At 42.9% G+C, this 20,229-nt stretch overlaps 1 protein-coding gene across 1 annotated transcript in view; it reads left to right on the forward strand.

Moving 5' to 3' along the window:
• Nucleotides 1-20,229, forward strand: part of LOC126092242 (dipeptidase 1-like) — a 704,929-nt gene that overhangs the window by 655,900 nt on the left and 28,800 nt on the right. Inside the window, exon 11 of the mRNA XM_049907748.1 lies at nt 18,064-18,139. Coding sequence (XP_049763705.1) covers nt 18,064-18,139 — 76 coding nt within the window. The remainder of the gene's footprint in view (nt 1-18,063; nt 18,140-20,229) is intronic.

Consider the following 20,229-nt stretch of genomic DNA (forward strand, 5'->3'; position numbering starts at 1 on the left):
CTGGACCACAGGAATGATATTACCATCATCTGGGTTTACTGCTCTGTAAAGTACGTATGTTTGCTACCCTAAGCATTTTTTTCAGAGTACAACATTTTGTTTTGTTAGCTGCCTAATATCCGGAGAAGTATTTGGTCTGTCTGCGCTTCAGGTCTGTTAAGTATGATTTTCGATAGGAATCTGCCTGTGACTCGGAATAAGGAGGTACCCATGCAGCTGTTTTTATATGTTTTATATCCCTTTCCAAGCCCAAAAAGAGTTAGCACACAATATTAATATTGTTATTATTTTGCATACCATTATTATTAATGAACGATCAGTGTGTTAACCGTCGATAGCTGCGCATATTGTAAGTGACGTACTTTACCTCAATCGTGTCATGGTAATGTCAGGGCACAACGTTGGAACCATCGCTTTACATTCATAAGTTTTGTCACTTTTGTGTTTCACTTAGGTCTCATAAAGTTAGAATCATCATCATTTTCTGCATGTCATTCACTGAAAAAATCTCCAAAGGAGACCAGCCTCGAGGAGTTTTTAATATAGACAATAAGTTAAAAGCTTCCCGTCGACTTCCAGACACGTAATTACGTTTCGCGAATGAGGTACTAAAGGAAATCTCTCTTTACACAACGTAATTAGGTTCGCTCCCTTCGAGTCGTCAGGATAAATTAGTTGTCTTTGCAGAGTAGCAGAGCGACCAAGGGAGGGTGCAGAGAGAGAGAATGACTTCGACACTAACAAGTTCAATACTACTTGCAGAGTCAATGTCTGCAATGCTTAACGAATATGCGGATCTAGCTCTGACATACTACGTATCTATGACCAAAATTCTTTCTTCGGTTATAGAGATATCCTAAAATCATAGCTTCTTGCCACTGATAGTTAAATGCTGTTTAAATAAAGCTGCGGATCAACAAGCAGTTACGGAGAACAAAACAGAGTACGCTATGAAGGAGGGCCAGAGCAACACCGACTCAAAGGAAGGCCTCGGCGCTTGTTGGTGACGTCACGTCTGCTAGGCACGGCGAACGCCAGGTCTCTTGCAGGCAGAAACGTCCGGGCGTGCTTATCACTATAAATCTCTTATTGTTGGACAAACTGTTTGGTATTGTTTTGGATTCTGCAGTTTTATTTAGATGAAAGATTTTCTTACTATCGTAAAGCTACAAATGAAGATCATAGTTCTGTATTACTGAATCCTGTCGAAACAAACGCAGATCAATATGAGAACATGCTTTGCCCCATCGCAAGCTTTGGAAATTTTACATTCAAGAAACTATATTTGCTTGATCCATTTTGTTATCGAAACTTACCCCAACCCCCTTACAATGAACTCGTTCCTTTTATTTATTTATTTATTTTCGTTTGACATCGTCACTGGAAATGTGAACTAATTTACATGTGTAAATGTCCAACTGTTGCCAGTCATTAGATTACAGTCGTTTTCGACGAAAGAAATTCTAAACAGGAAACAAAATAGCTTTATACATCGAAAATACTGCTGAGATAAACTTTTTGAAACATGCAGATTAGAAAAGATAAATATTCCCCTCGTGCAACTGAAAGGAGATACTTTATAAGATAAAAAAATTTTATTTGATGAAAAGAGTATCTCTCTTTTGCCTCTTCTTCTGTCCCCCACCCGCTCCCCCAACGTGTACAATCGCAAGATATTTCATTAACATTCAGTGCTCCTCACCCCATAGTCAACCAAGATACCTAAAGAAGAGTACCAATATGTTCACAGTTTCTTGTAAAAGCAACCCAGTACAAACGTAACTTCCTCAGATTTACAAATAAGGTAAAGAAGCACGAATTCTGTTGCTGCTGGACAATCAAGTTGTTTTTGTATGTCAATCCTTAAAAGATGTGGAAATTTAAGTTCAGGAGTACACTATTTGTTAAGAAGTGTAATGAATTGCACAATTAATTGATTGCAGAAATCTTTCAGAACTATGTGTGTTGGTCAACTACCGCCAATAGTTTCACATTTTCCTGTGTCAGAGAGGGAGACACGACCATTATGAGTATGCCTGCAATAGACCTGGCGTTCGCCGTGCCTAGCTGACGTGACGTCACCAACAAGCGCCGAGGACTTCCTTTGAGTCGGTGTTGGCCAGAGTCGATCGTAAACATCGCTATCTGCATAGGGTGAAACGTCTCCACGTGAGCCGCTCCACTTATCTTGGAGAGCAACCTTCCGTTTTGCAAAAATTCTTAACGAATCAAAGAACGATGGACGAGGGAGTGCGTGATATTAAGCGGCATTTCTCAGCAACGTTCAACGCCAAAAGAGAATATCTTTTTCAATTTCAAATTCATAAATGTGTCCTGTACGCGTCAGTGGAATCTTTTATCATGTAACCATGTCATATCTTTCCTGACCCCACTGTCATCTTCTAGTATGAACGTGTTATTTGTCTGTAGCTGCCACTTCAGGTTTTCTTAGTTTCCAGGAGGTTTTCTTAAATGTTAAGGGCAGTCCAGCCAACCTTTATGTAGAGCTTTTAATACGGTTACGCTTGATCAGAGAGGCATTAGTGGCCACTGGTCAGCATCTATTATGAGGTTGGTGCAGGTAGAAGCCACTTAAGCTCTCTGAGACCTTCAGGGTTGTTGTATATACCCTGGTGATGCAGCAGGTTAGTTTTAGTCTTCCCTTGGACGCCGGTGACTGTGGATGCTCTGTGTACTAAGCTTAAATATGTGAGGGCTAGCTCGGTTTGAGTTCCGTTGATAGTCATGCCACACCAACTAATTCAGTCAGGGAACGGTATTCATTTCATTAATATTTCGTTTATTCGATGAGATCTTTTTGTGCAACCACTTGATGTGCAGTTTTGGCTAGTTTCATATGAGAAGGTGTCGTGTGCTTTGTGCAACGCTTGTGGTAAATTTCATTTTAATTTGCCGTCCGAGGTGTGCTTCTATCCGATGGACTTAGTAGCCCGTACTCTGCTGCACGATGTACGTTTCTTTGTAAAACATGAGACTCCCATTCGACGTAAACACCTCTCGTCTTCGAACTGAATCCTCAGTTTCATGGCGAATTATATGCTCACGTTTGATACATTTATTTACGAAATTCCTGAGTTGTGTGGAATTTCGGAAGTGAAGAATTTCAAAAGTGGACTTTGTTCTCTGAAATTGACCGTTAAAGCCAGGCGTCATCTGACCCAGTGAGTTTCATGTGGAGTAGGGAAACTTTCTTCTAAATGCTATCTTTTGTTGCGTGACTGATCAGTGTGAACGTGGTGTGTATGATCCTGATAAACTATAACCAATAATTTAGAGTAACTTGGAATGTAACTTGGAGTAATTTAACGTAACATCAGTATGTGTGCGTGTGTGTGTGTATTACGCTTAATGAGGAAATAAACGGTAATTATTGCTAAATTCGTTGCTACAGCATCTCACACTGCCATTCAGCTTCCGAGGCAGGACCTATAAATTCAGTCAGTAAGCACCTCCCCATAATAATGCTCCAATGAAATTTATCATGATTATCGTATATTCAACATATGAACTGGTATTTTATTAGATCATCAAATGATCTGTGAGGTGGCACACATTTATCAGTTTCATTAATTAATATACAAATAAATTTGGCACACTAATCAGAAATTTAGGGTTTGGTACTTGTTCGAGGTAAGCGACCGTAGGCTCTATTTACGTAGTCTTTCTTGGAATTTAGTAAATCAGAAAAGAGATATTTTGCGAAGCTGAACCTACTAGTACTTTGTACTAGTAAAAGACGACAGGTATCATTCAGTGGCTTTGGATTTTAAATGTGGAATTGACGAGTGCTAGAGCGTAATCATACAAACACAAAATCAGAACTTATAAAAATGCTCATACATGTGTGTGTGTGTGTGTGTGTGTGTGTGTGTGTGTGTGTGTGTGTGTGTGTGTGTGTGTGGGTGTGAGTGTGTGTGTGGGCCTGCGTGCGCTTGTGCACGCTCGTGAAATTACGTAGCAGTTAATAGATGGTTAAACACTGATAATCAGTGCCAAAAAGATAAGCTGAATGGCAGCATATAGAAGATTAGGGGCATAGGGTATCATGGAGTATAATTCTCTGTTATCTGCTTTGTTAATCAGTGAGGGAATACGTAGGATATCGAACCACTCGTGTAGGTTCTGCGACGATGGAACTCTTCTCGTACCATGTCTATGTTTTCTTGCTCTCTGTCCTCCAGCGATGATTTGCGTGAAGTTGTGCTCTTTAGTTCGAAGTACGTGCCCAAACAAAACAAAACAACATTTTTGCTTTTGATGGTGGTTAACACTTTAGAGATTTCAGAGGTTCGGTATGGTACCTGATCGTTGGTCACATTAATAAATTAATTACAAGGTCCGTAGATCATTTGAGTGATTCTTTTGTCGAAATGATGTGGGTTGGGTGAGCTTACAGGATATGTATACATAATTAATATTAACATTAATGAACACATAATTATATTATTCCCACTCAAGAAAATACGAGTAAAAACTTGTTTTTTTTTCTGCCTACAAGTTTTTAAGTAGAAATTCGTAAATGAAACAGAAATTTTCCTTGAGAAATTATTTTAAATTAGTTTAATACCTTGCTTCGTTACCTGTCAGACAATTTTTTTTATTGGGCAAATGATCAAAAATATATATTACTGCATATTGAACCTCTCTCTAAGTCACTGTCATTGTTAACAATGGGTAATAAAGATCATTTTTCCCTCTAGTGTTGAAGGTGTTTGAGCCGGTACGCCTCGCTATTCAATTTTTTTTTAAACACCCTCCTCCTCATTACTCGCCGCGATGTCAGTATGGAGATCGGATTGGAGTCTCTGGTCGCCGCATATCTTTGGCGGGTTGGCTATCGCGCGCCGCGAGGCGACTCAACGAGGAAGAAGGGGGTTGCTGTACGTTAGCTCTGGACTGTGTGTGAGAAGCGATGTCGGTGTCGGAGGGCAAGGCCGCTTGGTCGGTGGACCCCGCGGAAGCATTCGGTTGGGGACGGGACGCCGTGAGCTTGAAGGACGTAGTGTGCAGGGCCGGTGTTGTCCCGATGGCGCTCATCGTCTGGTCATTCAAGAGCTGAAAAGCGATTTCTTGGTTCTGCCCTTGGATCCCGACGAAGAATTACGGCAAGTTTAGTGTATGAGGTGAACCTAAGAATTCTGAAATGGCGCACATTGGTGGCGCGTATATCAGACTTGTGGGTGGTGTGAGTTTTGCTTCGGTACTGCAGTCTCCAGTTAGAGCGCTGCTTTGGAGGAGAGCGTTGATATCGGCATTGTCGTCTCTTTAGCTGATTTAAAGTAAATGACTGTTTTGGATCGTAGGTGGATCTAAGGGAGGGACCGAATCATTGCTTGTCTTATTAAGTAACTTAAGTCGGCCCTCAGCGTGCTAAACCCTATTATCTACAGCTATAACGAGTAATTTGACACTCTGGTAGGGTCCACCCCCTTTGTAGTAATCGAAAGAATGACTGTGGAGCTTTTCAGTCGGACACATATGAATCTTGTTAATTGCAGTTCACTTCTTATGGTATTTTATGGTTCTACTTGGCGTGGCGAAATCGTATATAGCATTTCCGTAATTTAGCTTGGGACGTCGTTCTGTGGTTTGGTGCGGCCCTCCCAAGAGTTTAAAGTCCCAAATATTTTCTTGCTGCCTTTACTGAGGTTGCCTTGCAACAATTGTTGATTTCTCGTTTCTGCCCTACCGTACTGCTGTTTAGTGCGGTGCAGTATAGTGGAAGTGTTCAGTAGTACAGTATCTACCCCCTCGCCCGTTTTAAGATTTGCGAGCCGCATCCATATCGACGTATAATCCCAATATGCAATATGTATAAGTTGGTTGCGCTCTGTTAACTTAGTGGAAAATCTTTCCCTTGGCCTTCGGGCGTTGTCTGATGTTTTCCCGGGTATCTATCACAGCTAACGCCTGCGGGGCCATGTGAGTATGTAAATCAGTGTTTTTCTCGGACTGCCATAGATTATTTCACGAATTTCACTAGCGAAAATGTGTATTGTGATGGCACAGTTAGAAAGCTTAACTCCTTGAAGAGCAAAATATGTCAGGAGGTTAAGCTTATTTCCATGATTAGCAACTACACTAAGCTCAACAGTCACTGAAATTAATTGTCTGAAAAGCTCAGTAACATGCTTCTTCCAGATCAAGTTTTCATTAACATGTGTGCCCCAAAATCTGCAGCATTCTACACTACTTACTGACTTCTGCTGATGTGCTACATATCGCATTTTTCAAAAATTTTCAAAATTTAGTTAGAGTCCATTTTCAGAGAACCACTAAATAAGTATTTGGAAAATATCATTTAGTAGCTCTTCTGTTGCTTTCTCTCTAATGGGATTTATTACAGCGCTTGTATCGTCGGCAAAAAGTACCAATTTTTTTCGTCGTATGTCAAGTGGAACGACATTCATATATATAAAGAATAGGAGTGGACTCAAAATTATACCATTTGGAACTCCCTTTGTGGTTTTACCACAGTCGCTACATTTTTATACCTTTCCGACATTGGAATGTTCAGCACTACTTTGACATTCTGTTTGTCAGGTATGATTCAGACCAGTTGTATGTAAAGCCATCGATTCCCTAAAACTTGAGTTTTTGTAAGAGAGTGTTATGGTATGATCAATAGAAGGACTTGGACAGATCACAGAAAATACTAGCTGGCTATATATTATTATTTAAGGCTTGTACTATTTGATGATCTGGTGTATAAATAGCATTCTCAGTCAAGCAACCTATGTGGAATCCAAACCGTGATGTGCTAAGTAAATTGTTTCCAATAAAGTGTTAAACTGCTCGTGAGTACATTACTTTTTCGAATATTTTGGAAAACGAAGTCAATCAGGAAACTCAACGATAATTGTTAGTCTTGTCATCTTTCTTATGAAGTGGTTTAATAACTGCATATTTTAACCTGTCTGGAAAAATTCCATTTTCGAGACATGCATTTCGTGTATGGCGAAGGATATTGGTTATTAACACCATTTCAAAAGTCCGTTTGAAATTTCACGGACCCCGTAAGAGCTTATGTGTTTTACAGTTTTTATAATTGTTTTAATTTCAAGAAATGATGTTGGTGCTACTTCCAGCTGCTAAAAGTCTTATGGAATGACATTTTCAACATATACACCTGCTTCTTGAACTGTAACGTTTATTCCTATATTCGCTATGACTAGAAAAAGACAGTTAAAAGTACTTGCAACTTGTGAATTGTCAGTCACAACATCCACAGTTAGTTTATTTTAACCTTCATCTGCATTATTTATATCTGTCGGGATATATTTCCCAGAAAATGTATTTGGCGTGTAATTAGACCCATATTTCTTCCTCTTGCTCTTCAAAAACCATCCGAGAATGAAAATTAACCACCACAGTGCAAATATTAATTAATAAATGCATGGAAATTTTGCAGGAACGAAACTAGGGAACATATAAATTTTTTTCCTAAACTAATATAAATGTCGCATATACCAGGTTTCATTTAGGAAACAATAGTTAGAGGGCAGTAAAAATGTTAACAATTTCGCAGCATGTAATTCTTGTTTTTGACATTTGAATTTATTTAACCAAAGGTTCAGCTGCACCTCAGCTTCACTTGAGACACAAGTACGTAACCTTTCCATCGTACTCTGCTTGATATCGACCCCCTCTAGTTTCCCACGCATTGCAGTCAACAATTTCAGTTTGCTTTTGCTTGTTTTTCAATGTCATCCATTTTCCAGAATTTCGCCGTCTCACTCTTTTCCTACCTCTTGCAATCAAACAAAGAATTCAGTCCGGCAATTATCATCCTTTTACATTGGGAATAAATTGTGTTGAGTGACCATGGAAGAGGATTCGCAAAAATAAGAGGACGACAGCTGCAAAAGTCACTCCAGAACGGGATGTCGCTCTCGCGAAGCCTGTCAGCTGCTCCAGCAGCAGGGCACTGCAGTGCAATTTGGAGTTACGGAACTACTCTCTCATCAGTGATGATTAGCGCACCTGAGCAGCAGAGCTTGAAATGGATTTTTTCTGCTGTCAATCGGAGTTTAACAGTACCGATTTCTTTGCCTATTTGAATTGGCCCAGCTCTATACCAGTATTGGTAAATGTGACCACAAGCGCACAGTTTTGCAGGCACGCAAAGTCATAAAATACATTTTTAACAACCTTTTACTAAATTTTTCCTGTATTCCTACCAATACTGTACATGACAATAATTATTAATGGACGTTTATAAAAACTGATGAATCAAGAGTTAAATCAGAACTAATAAAACATATTGACTGTAAGCTTTCCCTTACAGGTACAACAAAGGCTTTGTTTTGATACTCAGCGACGCCACAGTTAATACCAGTTTCCTATCAGCACCAATACCACGGAAATGATGTGTGACTGCTGATCTATTCTTTGTAGGGTGATACAAGCTAATAACGAAGGGATTTTGCCAGGTAGCCAGGGAATAATGTAAATTTATTAATCTTCTGAATTAATAACAGTTTCTTAGAACACACGACCCACACCGTGTATGCTAACGTAGTCGCTGACATTGCGTAATCTCTTCTAATGGGGTATCACCTAGTCTCTCCTAATAGGATGTCACTGACATAGCCGGAAAATGTTCGTACGTGGACACAGTCTGTGATCGATGTTCTCACGATGACTCGATGGTCTGAATGCGGTATTTGAGGCAGCAGGTTTCGACTTGTGGATCACGGTCATGGCCAGCGTGGACCCTGAAGTAAACTGCATGCTCAGCCAATAGAGCTCCGATTCAGGGATCTTAGGCACTGTCGGCGTTAAGCCCAGACAACCCTTAACTGTGAACTCCCGATATCGACTGCCTGGAAAGCGGCCGGGCGGCCTTCAATTATGGCTATTTAAAAAATAAGTTCCGATTGATCGTAAAATGGAAACCACTTTGAAAATCAGAAATATTTTATCTGAAACAGTTAGCTGCAGCTTCCAGTCACTGCTCTACATAGTCACCACTTCAACTTAGACATTTGTACCAACTTTCCAATAACCTTCAACATAGAAGGCACCCGCCTACGCTTCCCGCCAATTCTCTACGCTCATATATAGCTCGTTGTCTGTGCAAAAATGTTGTCTTCATAGCCAGTAGTTAATGTCAGCAGAGATGAAATACAGAGGGAGCAACTAACGGGCTATAGTGTGGATGATCAAACACTTCCCACCGAAACCGCTGCACGAGCTTTTTCATTGGCCCTGCATCTTGCGACCGAGAATTGTCGCAAAGTAGGAACTGTATGACAAATCTGTAATGTAGGCTGCATAACATCAGGCGAAATCTTTACCAGGACGTCATACTTGCCGGGAGACACTGTTTTCTACTCATCTTTATGCGCTCAGAACTGAAAAGAGCGAAGTGGTGTAACCGACAGGCGTACTAGAGACACTGTCGAACACATAAATGTGCAAAGCTTTATTATATTTTCACAGTGGCTTCCATTTCTTGACCGATCGGAACTTACTTTCCGAATATCCCTCGCATAAAGCTGTCCAGCAGAAGAATGACAGGAAGGCGTAGTTGTGGCACGTGATAGAGGCGATATAGTGCCGATGTCGGCACCGCTTCATTCGGAGAGCGTAGCAACACCTAGTACCGTCATGCAGCTGGAGGGGTGATCCCTCGCAGTGGTGTTGCTGGTGTACTGGAAAGCGGCAACCCGTGGTACTCCAGCGTGTGGTTGGTGGCCAGGCCGTAGGCGACAGCCGGTGGCACAGCAGCTGCTAAACTGTTTGGCTCTTGATTGTCTAGGGCAAAGATTACCGAACTCTTTCTCTGGTACTTTGATGGAACACTTTATTTTGAATTTGAATAAGGTTGTTGTTGTGGTCTTCAGTCCTGAGACTGGTTTGACGCAGCTCTCCATGCTACTCTATCCTGTGCCAGCTTCTTCATCTCCCAGTACCTACTACAGCCTACATCCTTCTGGAACTGCTTAGTGTACTCATCCCTTGGTCTCCCTATACTAAATTGGTGACCCCTTGATGGCTCAGAACATGTCTTTCCAACCGATCCCTTCTTCTAGTCAAGTTGTGCTACAAACTCTTCTTCTCCCCAATTCTATTCAATACCTCCTCATTAGTTATGTGATCTGCCGGCCGCGGTGGTCTAGCGGTTCTAGGCGCGCAGTCCGGAACCGCGTGACTGCTACGGTCGCAGGTTCGAATCCTGCCTCGGGCATGGATGTGTGTGATGTCCTTAGGTTTAAGTAGTTCTAAGTTCTATGGGACTGATGACCACAGATGTTAAGTCCCATAGTGCTCAGAGCCATTTTTTTGAGTTATGAGATCTACCCATCTAATCTTCAGCATTCTTCTGTAGCACCACATTTCGAAAGCTTTTATTCTCTTCTTGTCTAAACTATTTATCGTGCATGTTTCACTTCCACTACAGTCCACACAAATACTTTCAGAAACGACTTCCTGACACTTAAATCTATACTCGATGTTAACAAAATTTCTCTTCTTCAGAAACGATTTGCTTGCCATTGCCAGTCTACATTTTATATCCTGTCTACTTTGACCATCATCAGTTATTTTGCTCCCCAAATAGCAAAACTCCTTTACTACTTCAAGTGTCTCATTTCCTAATCCAATTCCCTCAGCATCACCCGACTTAATTCGACTACATTCCATTATCCTCGTTTTGCTTCTGTTAATGTTCATCTTATGCCCTCCTTTCAAGACACTGTCCATTGCGTTCAACTGCTCTTTGCTGTCTCTGACAGAATTACAATGTCATCGGCGAACCTTAAGGCTTTTATTTCTTCTCCATGGATTTTAATACCTACTCCGATCTTTTATTTTGTTTCCTTTACTGCTTGCTCAATATACAGATTGAATTGCTTCGGGGAGAGGCTACAACCCTGTCTCACTCCCTTCCCAACCACTTCTTCCCTTTCATGTCCCTCGACTCTTGTAACTGCCATCTGCTTTCTGTACAAATGGTAAAAAGCCTTTCGCTCCCTGTTTTTACCCCTGCCACCTTCATAATTTGAATAACATGCTGAGAAATTTTATGTGAAATGTACTCCAAATTTTCTCTCAGTTGTTCTGCCACTAATGCTGCTGAGTCGGGAGGTCGGTAAAAGGAGCCAATTATTAACCTAGCTCGGTTGTTGAGTGTAACCTCCACCCATAATAATTCACAGGAACTATCCACTTCTACTTCAGTACAGGATAAACTACTACTGCCCGCATCTCGTGGTCGTGCGGTAGCGTTCTCGCTTCCCACGCCCGGGTTCCCGGGTTCGATTCCCGGCGGGGTCAGGGATTTTCTCTGCCTCGTGATGGCTGGGTGTTGTGTGCTGTCCTTAGGTTAGTTAGGTTTAAGTAGTTCTAAGTTGACCACAGCAGTTGAGTCCCATAGTGCTCAGAGTCATTTGAACCATTTTAAACTACTACTAACAGCGATAAACACGCCACCACCAGTTGCATGCAATCTATCCTTTCTAAACACCATCTGTGCGTTTGAAAAATTTCGGCAGAATTTATCTCTGGCTTCAGCCAGCTTTCTGTACCTATAACGATATCAGTTTCGGTGCTTTCTATCAGCGCTTGAAGTTCCGGTACTTCACCAATGCAGCTTCGACAGTTTACAATTACAATACCGATTGCTGCTTGGTCCCTGCATGTCCTGACTTTGCCCCTCACCCGTTGAGGCTGTTGCCCTTTCTGAAGTTGCCCGAGGCCATCTAACCTAAAAAAACGCCCAGTCCACGCCACACAACCCCTGCTACCCGTGTAGCCGCTTGCTGCGTGTAGTGGACTCCTGACCTATCCATCGGAGCCCGAAACACCACCACCCTATGGCGCAAGTCGAGGAATCTGCAGCCCACACGGTCGCAGAACTGTCTCAGCCTCTGATTCAGACCCTCCACTCGGCTCTGTACCAAAGATCCGCAGTCAGTCCTGTCGACGATGCTGCAGATGGTGAGCTCTGCTTTCATCCCGCTAGCGAGACTGGCAGTCTTCACCAAATCAGATAGCCGCCGGAAGCCAGAGAGGATTTCCTCCGATCCATAGCGACACACATCACTGGTGCCGACATGAGCGACCACCTGCAGATGGATGCACCCTCTACCCTTCATGGCATCTGGAAGGACCCTTTCCACATCTGGATTGACTCCCCCCGGTAAGCACACGCAGTGCACATTGGTTTTCTTCCCCTCTCTTGCTGCCATATCCCTAAGGAGCCCCATTACGCGCCTGACGTTGGAGCTCCCAACTACCAGGAAGCCCACCCTCTGCGACCGCCCGGATCTTGCAGACTGAGGGGCAACCTCAGGAACCGGACAAGCAGCCATGTCCGGCCGAAGATCAGTATCAGCCTGAGACAGAGCCTGAAACCAGTTCGTCAGACAAACTGGAGAGTCCTTCGGTTCAGCCCTCCGGAATGTCCTTCGCCCCCTGCCACACCTCGAGACGACCTGCCACTCTACCACAGGTGAGGGATCAGCCTCAATGTGGGCAGTATGCCGGGCAGCCACAGTCGTAGTCCGATCGGGGGATGCGTGGGACGAGCTGGCCGTCCCCGACAAACCCCCATCCGGACCCCAACAGTGATGGCAATTGGCAACAGCCTCAAGCTGTGTGACCGAAGCCAACACTGCCTGAAGCTGGGAGCTTTTGATTACATCCAGCCTCAATCATTTCGTTTGAAATACGATTGTCTTCAAAGTCCAAATCTTTTTCCATACCTGGAAGCGTAATATACACACATGAGGCAATGTGCAAGACATCGCGTAAAATTGCATTGTGATTTGAAGTTTTTCACCACACTTATACATGTAAATCAATGAAATTGCAGATCAGGTCATTATAAAAGAGAATATCCCCTCTCATTCAATCCAGTCCCACCTACACACGTACTCATACGCACTTTTATAGAGAAAGGAAGAGGCAGAATTTAATCTGAGTAAAGCATTGAATTCGACATAACGTGAGATATGTCTTACCGGAAGTTTGAGCGGAAACGCCCGCAGAGGTTATCCGCAGCACCTAATGAAGTAATAAAACATTCAGCATACCGAAAGCGTGGTCCCATGCAATATTCATAGCATCCAGCTCCCATATCCGCCGGGCCGTCCTATAAATTTCATTTCTTATTGATCTCAATCTGACAGACATTCCGTAGTAGCTCTTGTGTATGTTCATGCGAAATTTACACCAGAAAATATCTTGTAATTTACATAAAAAGCTGTAACGACAGTTTGCGTGTAATTAGTGCAAAAGTTATATTTTTTTCCCCTCATGCTCCAAGAGGTGTGCGAGAATGAATAAGTGACATCTGTACCGGAAATATTACTTAAAATAGTTCCATACCAAATATAGTTTTGTGCTATATGTTAAAAACTGCTCCAGATAATTTTTTTCACAGTATTGATCATTTCCGCCGTGCTGAAAATCTGCAAAAACTAATATGAAAGATGTTTGGCTAGAATATTTCAGAGACACTAGCTAATAGGGATATCTTGCAAGATTGCACTCAAAAGAAGACAAAACTGATCAGATACGTGCCGACAACTCATGAACTGACAATCTAAATACTATGAACAATAGAGTACTCCAAAAGTTAATGCTGCGCTCTAATTCTTCCCCGAAAGCATGTGTATCCATCTCATCTTGGTACTCGATGTTCTCGTAACGATGACTGTCAGTAGACGTATTATATTACCCACTTCCCTTAGATTTCGCTCACAACAAGGAACACTGAAGGCTGTGGAACGTGTCAAATACGTGTTGACAGAGAAAAGCTAGTTCTATATGCACTATTGACAGTTTAATGTCATTATACTATTGTTTGAAACTCAGCTTGATAGCTCCGCGCGTTTTCCCACGGCTTTCGGGAAGAAGCGCCGGCTCCTGATGTAATCCCCCCCCCCTCCGCCCCCCCCCTGGCGACGTTGGCCACGCTGGATGTTGTCTTTAGGTAGTTTCCCTCATCCGACTAAATGAATACTGAGCTGGTTCCCACGTCCTGCCTCAGTTACATTATTTTCAAACACTTCGAAAACATTCTCATATACTCATATAAGCTAACACTTGACGTAGACAATGGGATACACAAACTTCGTACCGAAAGGTGGGGGAGAAAGGGTTTCCGACAGGAAGTGTATCTGGCCACCCTCTATCGCTAGCAATGCGTAATCCAGATAAATATTCCGGCCTCGTGTAGATACGAGACAAGGCCGCGACAAATTTGTGCTACGCTTTGAAACAAAGAAAAGGAACTTATCTATGTGGCGATGGAATCGGATCCTGTTTTCAAATCATCATAATCATATCAACACACTGAGGTGACATAAGTCATGGGATCCCGATATGCACATCTACAGATGGCGGTAGAATTGCGTACACAAGGTGTATCACGGCAGCAGACTGACGGAACTTTCAACAGGTTATTAGATGAATATTAACGAAGGTGTTACAAGGAGAGTGGTAATAAATTGGGAATAGACAGTAAAAGTAGCATATGAGTTTTGCTATTTATGCAACAAAATTTTAGCGATAGAGAAGCATAGAGAGTACAACTTGCAGACTGACATTCACCGCAAAAGCGTTTCTGAAACAGAGGTATTTGTGTAAGTTGAAATGGCAAGAAGTCCTCCGAAGGTAATTGTAAAGAGTAAAGCCTTGTAGAGTAAATAAATATTGACGGCAAAAGGTTCAGGCTACACTTTTGAAACATGGTGTAACAGACGAATGCTGAACATTACATGAGTGGGTCTTTCTGAATGTATTTGCATGGAGCGTAACCCTGTACGGAAATGAAATGTGGGCGGTAAACAGTTAAGAGAAGAGGAGTATCGATGTTTCTGAAATAAGGAATGCTGAATGTTCGATGAGGAGATCGGAGTACTAATGAAGAGGCTTGAAATCGTATCAAGGAGAAACAAAAATTTATGTCACACATTGACTACAGGGAAAGATCAGTCAATAGGTCACATCCTGAAGCATCATCGTATTGTGAGGTTAGTAATGGATGGAAGTGCGAGACTATTAATTTGCGTAGGCAAACTATACAATTTCAGATTCATGTAGGTTGCCGTAGTTACGTAGAGATGAAAACGCCTCCGAAGCATTGGCTTGCTGGAAGACTTCTCGCAGAAAAATGCAAAAACATTTGATTTCTGGGATCCGGTCTTTCAGAAAATATATTTCGTTACTATAAATACACTCTGAAATTCACAGAACGAGTTGGCGCAGTGGTTAGCACACTGGACTGACATTCGGGAGGACGACGGTTCAAACCCGCGTGCAGCCATCCTGATTTAGGTTTTCCGTGATTTCTCTGAATCACTCCAGTGATGGTTCCTTTGAATGGGCACGGCTGATAATCTTCCCTAATCCGAAGAGCTCGCTATTTGGTCCCCTCCCCAAAACCAAACAACCAACTACTCCGAAATTAATTTTCTATATCCCACTAACACCTGACATTTGTACCGGAATAACACAGTCTCATAACCGTGTCTTTGCATGTGATCTGGATGTTATTCTGTACGCATGCTTTGATACCAAACTTTTTTCACTGAAATAACTGAAAAATTCGGTATCATCCTGGGTCAGCTGAATTAAACGTGATGTAATACTTGCTTTGCGACATAGCATGGCAATCACTGGGTGCTGCGATGAAACACCTCTCTTTCATAGACAAAACTTGCTCTCTCTCCCCTTTTTTTCTATAAGCGCACAAATGCGCATCCGTCTTTGTACTTCACGAACGTTCCGCTGAACAGAATATTGGAAGGAGGCAGAAATTTTACACCGCTCAGACGCTCGGTGTAATATGTTGCATGGACCTTGTAAGTAAACAGGTGTCCATTTTACGCTACTTGTAAAGGGAGTTTTAGTCTTAACTCATTCTTATGTTGTGTTTAATTGACCTAAGACGTTGCTTTTACTTGTCACTTTTTGGTAGTCTCCGTTACGCTGGACAGGAAATAGAAGAGTGGCCTGTTAAATAATTCATGCACCATAAAATGGGGCCTGCCGGAGTGGCCGAGCGGTTCTAGGCGCTACAGTCTGGAACCGCGCTCCCGCTACGGTCGCAGGCTTGAATCCTTCCTCGGGCATGGATGTGTGTGACGTCCTTAGGTTAGTTAGGTTTAAGTAGTTGTACGTTCTAGGGGACTGATGACCTCAACAGTTAAGTCCAATAGTGCTCAGATCCATTTGAACCATAAAATGGGCAACCCAATTTACATCATCTGCCATGGGTGGAGTCGATGTAAGCTGGGGTGTGCTATGTTACGGTGCATGAAATACTTCCCTAGCTACTCATTTTTCTATTTTCCCATCCTGTTCACGAATTCAGTACGTCGCCACGGTTTCACATTCCTGCCACCTTCCTGTCGTCTCTGTGTATCAGCAATCTAATTACTGCTATGTGCAAAGGCATATTAATTACTGAACGCAATACGTGTTCGGTCATTACGTCTCTTCACAATGAGCTACCGACTTCGCAGTTCCCGATTTGAATCATTTTACACATATGTCATGTATTTATGTGTACTAGGAGTAGACAGATTTAAAATAATTGCAATATTTTAAGTGGGTTTCACATTTAATGATTTTAAGCCACAAAACAATGGGTTTTAAACGCAACAACTTGCGTAGCATGTCTGTTCGCTACTCAGACCACCAAAGAAAGACAGAACAAGAGTGAGAGAGTGTACAATATTATATAAAAACAACAGAGAATTCTTTAATAATTTTTTTATCGACAGGCCATTTAAACATCGCTGACCATCGATAAATTTCCACTGTGGATTTTCATTAAACAACAAGACATTGTGTGAGGTCTGTTGTCATTCCATACGGAGAGGCTGTAAAAGAAAAGAACATGTCCAAGGAGACTGGTTCTTCATCACATCAATGAAGTTATATTATTTTACAAAAAGAAACACTTCAATATTTGTTTCTCTCTTATTCGAATAATACAGTTTCGACAAGCGTTATATCACTCCGGTCTTGTTTCCAAGGAATTTAGAACGACGCTAAAAATGTACGACGTTCCATTAAAAAAAGTCTCTCGTCCGCAGCTCGTGGTCTTGCGGTAGCGTTCTCGCTTTCCGCGCACGGGGTACCGGGTTCGATTCCCGGCGGGGTCAGGACTTTTCCTTGCCTCGAGATGGTGTTGCTGTGTTGTCTTCATCATCATCATTGATCCCCATTACGGTCGGAGGAAGGCAATGGCAAACCACCTCCACTACGACCTTGCCTAGTCAGCGGTGCGGATCTCCCGCATCGTTGCCTACTCTCCTCGGAGTATGGGACCTCACCATCATCAGTATCTCTGTTGGTACAAGAGTTGAGTAAAGTAAGCGCCCTTTTGCGTACTGTCATTTGCTGAAAATCTCTTTCGATATATGGAACCGGTCGCGAAATAAAAGCGGTAAGTACTGTGGGTGACTTGCCACTTACATCTGTAAAATAATTGTGTACTGAACATTTATCTGTGTTCGCTAACATTAAAAAAATAATTTTTAAATGGCTGTGTTTTTACCAACAAAAATCCAAAGTAACGAAAGTTTTTTATAAAAGCTTCCCCTCGCTTATTGTGTTTTTCCCAAATCTATGTCCGCCACGGTGGCCGAGCGGTTCTCGGCGCTTCAGTCCAGAACCGCGCTGCTGCTACGTTCTCAGGTTCGAATCCTGCCTCGGGCATGAATGTCTGTGATGTCTTTAGGTTAGTTAGGTTTAAGTAGTTCTAAGTTCTAGGAGACTGACGACCTCAGATAATAAGTCCAATATGTGAGCCGGCCGGAGCAGCCGAGCGGTTCTAGGCGCTTCAGTCTGGAACCGCGCGACCGCTACTGTCGCACTTTCGAGTCCTGCCTCGGGCATGGATTTGTGTGATGTGCTTAGGTTAGTTAGGTTTAATTAGTTCTAAGTTCTCGGGGACTGATGACCTCAGATGTTAAGCCTCATAGTGCTCATAGTCATTTGAAGTATCTGAACCAAAATCCATTTCCTCGAGTGTGTTCCCCGCCCTGCTGACTGCGCGGTCTGCTTGCTGTGTGCCCGCAGGTCACCTGACGCACATCCGCGACGTGGCGGGGGACGACCACGTGGGCCTGGGCGCCGGCTACGACGGCATCAACAGGTGGGTAACAAACCCCAAACACGGCCAGCCCGGCGCCGCCGCGTCATCACCGCGCACTTCGGCCATACGTTAGCCTGCGGCGCTGCCAATGTCTCCCAGGGGATGCTCGCCACGCGATAGCGGCATGCTGTCACCACGCCCCACCGCGTGCTGACAGTACATTTTATCGTAGCCGTTCGTCCACAGTGCGCACTGAATAACGTTGTTACCGACGATTCGCTTTTGTAGAGCCACAGTGGAGAGCCAAGTGCTTACTAACACGCACTTGGACACTAATCTTCACGAAATTGAATACCTGTCGGCAAAAACGTTGTATCCCTCACTTTTCTAAGAAACCGGTTTGTCACTTTGTAACTAACCTGTTTCTACGGGCTATTACGTTGAGAGTGGGAATGGAAATGCTTATTGATTGTGAAATTAACGTGAGAAGATTAGGGTCGCCACCGACTCTAACCATACAACTAATCAAAGGTTTGGCCGAGCAGGAGAATAAATTAATTTGATCACAGACCAAAAACTCATAAAAAAACGTACGTCGTGATATCGCTCATAGGGGATGCGATGTAATTAATAGTATTTCTCGTGCACTGTCCATGAGAATCAACTATTTAAAATAAAATAGTACATGCATGAACACTGTGCAGAAGATCAGCTCCCAGCAACACACCTGAAAATAAGACTTAATCTAAAGCATATGTTTTAAAATAAAAGGGGAAACTAATCACTGGACCTGTGCGTAAGGAAACGCGTTGGATGTTCTGACAGGAAAGCCACGAGGTGAGTGGCTTCGGTGCAAAAACGTAACCTCGGAATGCAAGAGGATATTGTATATAAAGTCATTTATTCCTAAGATATGGATGTGAGGCATGTAAAAAATTCCTGATAACATTAATTCCTAAAACATTAAAGAAAAGCATCGATACATACACCGTTATAATCTACACCTAAAATCATTGGTGTGAATCATTCATACAACTGTTGTTGCCTGATAACTGATCGCAATAACTCGTGAAACGGTACAGGTTTCGCAGTGCACCCACGTGCCCATGTGGTTTGTGGAGACGCAATTTAAACATGAGACCGGACAGTTAGTGATGACGGTAGCCCAAGAACTCTAATGTTCAACCACGTGGTCGGCTCCCCACGGACGAAAGTTACATAAAGCAAGGAAAATTTACGAGAAGGCAAAGCTATAAATATTTAGAAAGATGAAAGCTTATACAGGCACAGCTGAAGGCAGACAGACATTTATACAGAAGCGAGTGCTCACTTCTTATCGACACCTTTGTGTGGTGCTCATCTGGTGGAAATTTACTAAAAGAAAAATCTGCCAAAGTTTTGCATTCCTTGCTGCGACAGGGCAAAGCAATTTTTCAGAGCTGAAAAGCGAGACCAAAGGCTAACAGCTCTCCCCTCGCCAAGTAACAGCGCGCCACGCGGTCAGTCTAACTCACCCTTCTTCGACTGGAGCACAGCTGTAGACGCTTCCCGTACCGGCGGCAGACTCCTCCCTTTTTCCTCTCCAACCTCCTCCACGCTCCGCGTGGCGCGGAAAACCCAAAGATGCCATTTCCGCCACCAACCTAACGCAGGTGGATTTCTCACCAGTAGCGCAAACCTCTTTGCCTACTTGACCACTACGAGAGTTGGTTACTCTGTACAACTGCTGCTGAATCTGTATCACTATCGCAGACTTTCTGCAGCAGACTACGCCACCGTCTAGCAGCGTGACACACAACCACATTCCTTCAATCACACCACTATGAGAGTTATGATAAAAGATAAAAAAGGAAAGGAAAGAGAAATGCTAGTGAAAATGGGCTACCGGACTAATGAAAGGTGGCTACAGGACCCTTTCAACGTATAAACGCTGTATATGCCAAGAGAAAGGCGTGTATGAAGTTATGTTGGCAAACATGTACATTAAGCGCCATTTTTCGTTTGTTTCCTATTCGTCGCGAGGCGCTCGGATGCAGAAACGTTGTAAGCATGGAGCAGGAACGTTGTGTGACGTCAAGTCAGAGCAAGTGCGAAGATATAAACAGGGGTCGGAAACAGAGAATTAAGTATAGTGACTGGAAGAGAAATGC

Source organism: Schistocerca cancellata, chromosome 7 (genome assembly GCF_023864275.1).
Source record: "Schistocerca cancellata isolate TAMUIC-IGC-003103 chromosome 7, iqSchCanc2.1, whole genome shotgun sequence".
In the NCBI taxonomy this organism is placed as follows: domain Eukaryota; kingdom Metazoa; phylum Arthropoda; class Insecta; order Orthoptera; family Acrididae; genus Schistocerca; species Schistocerca cancellata.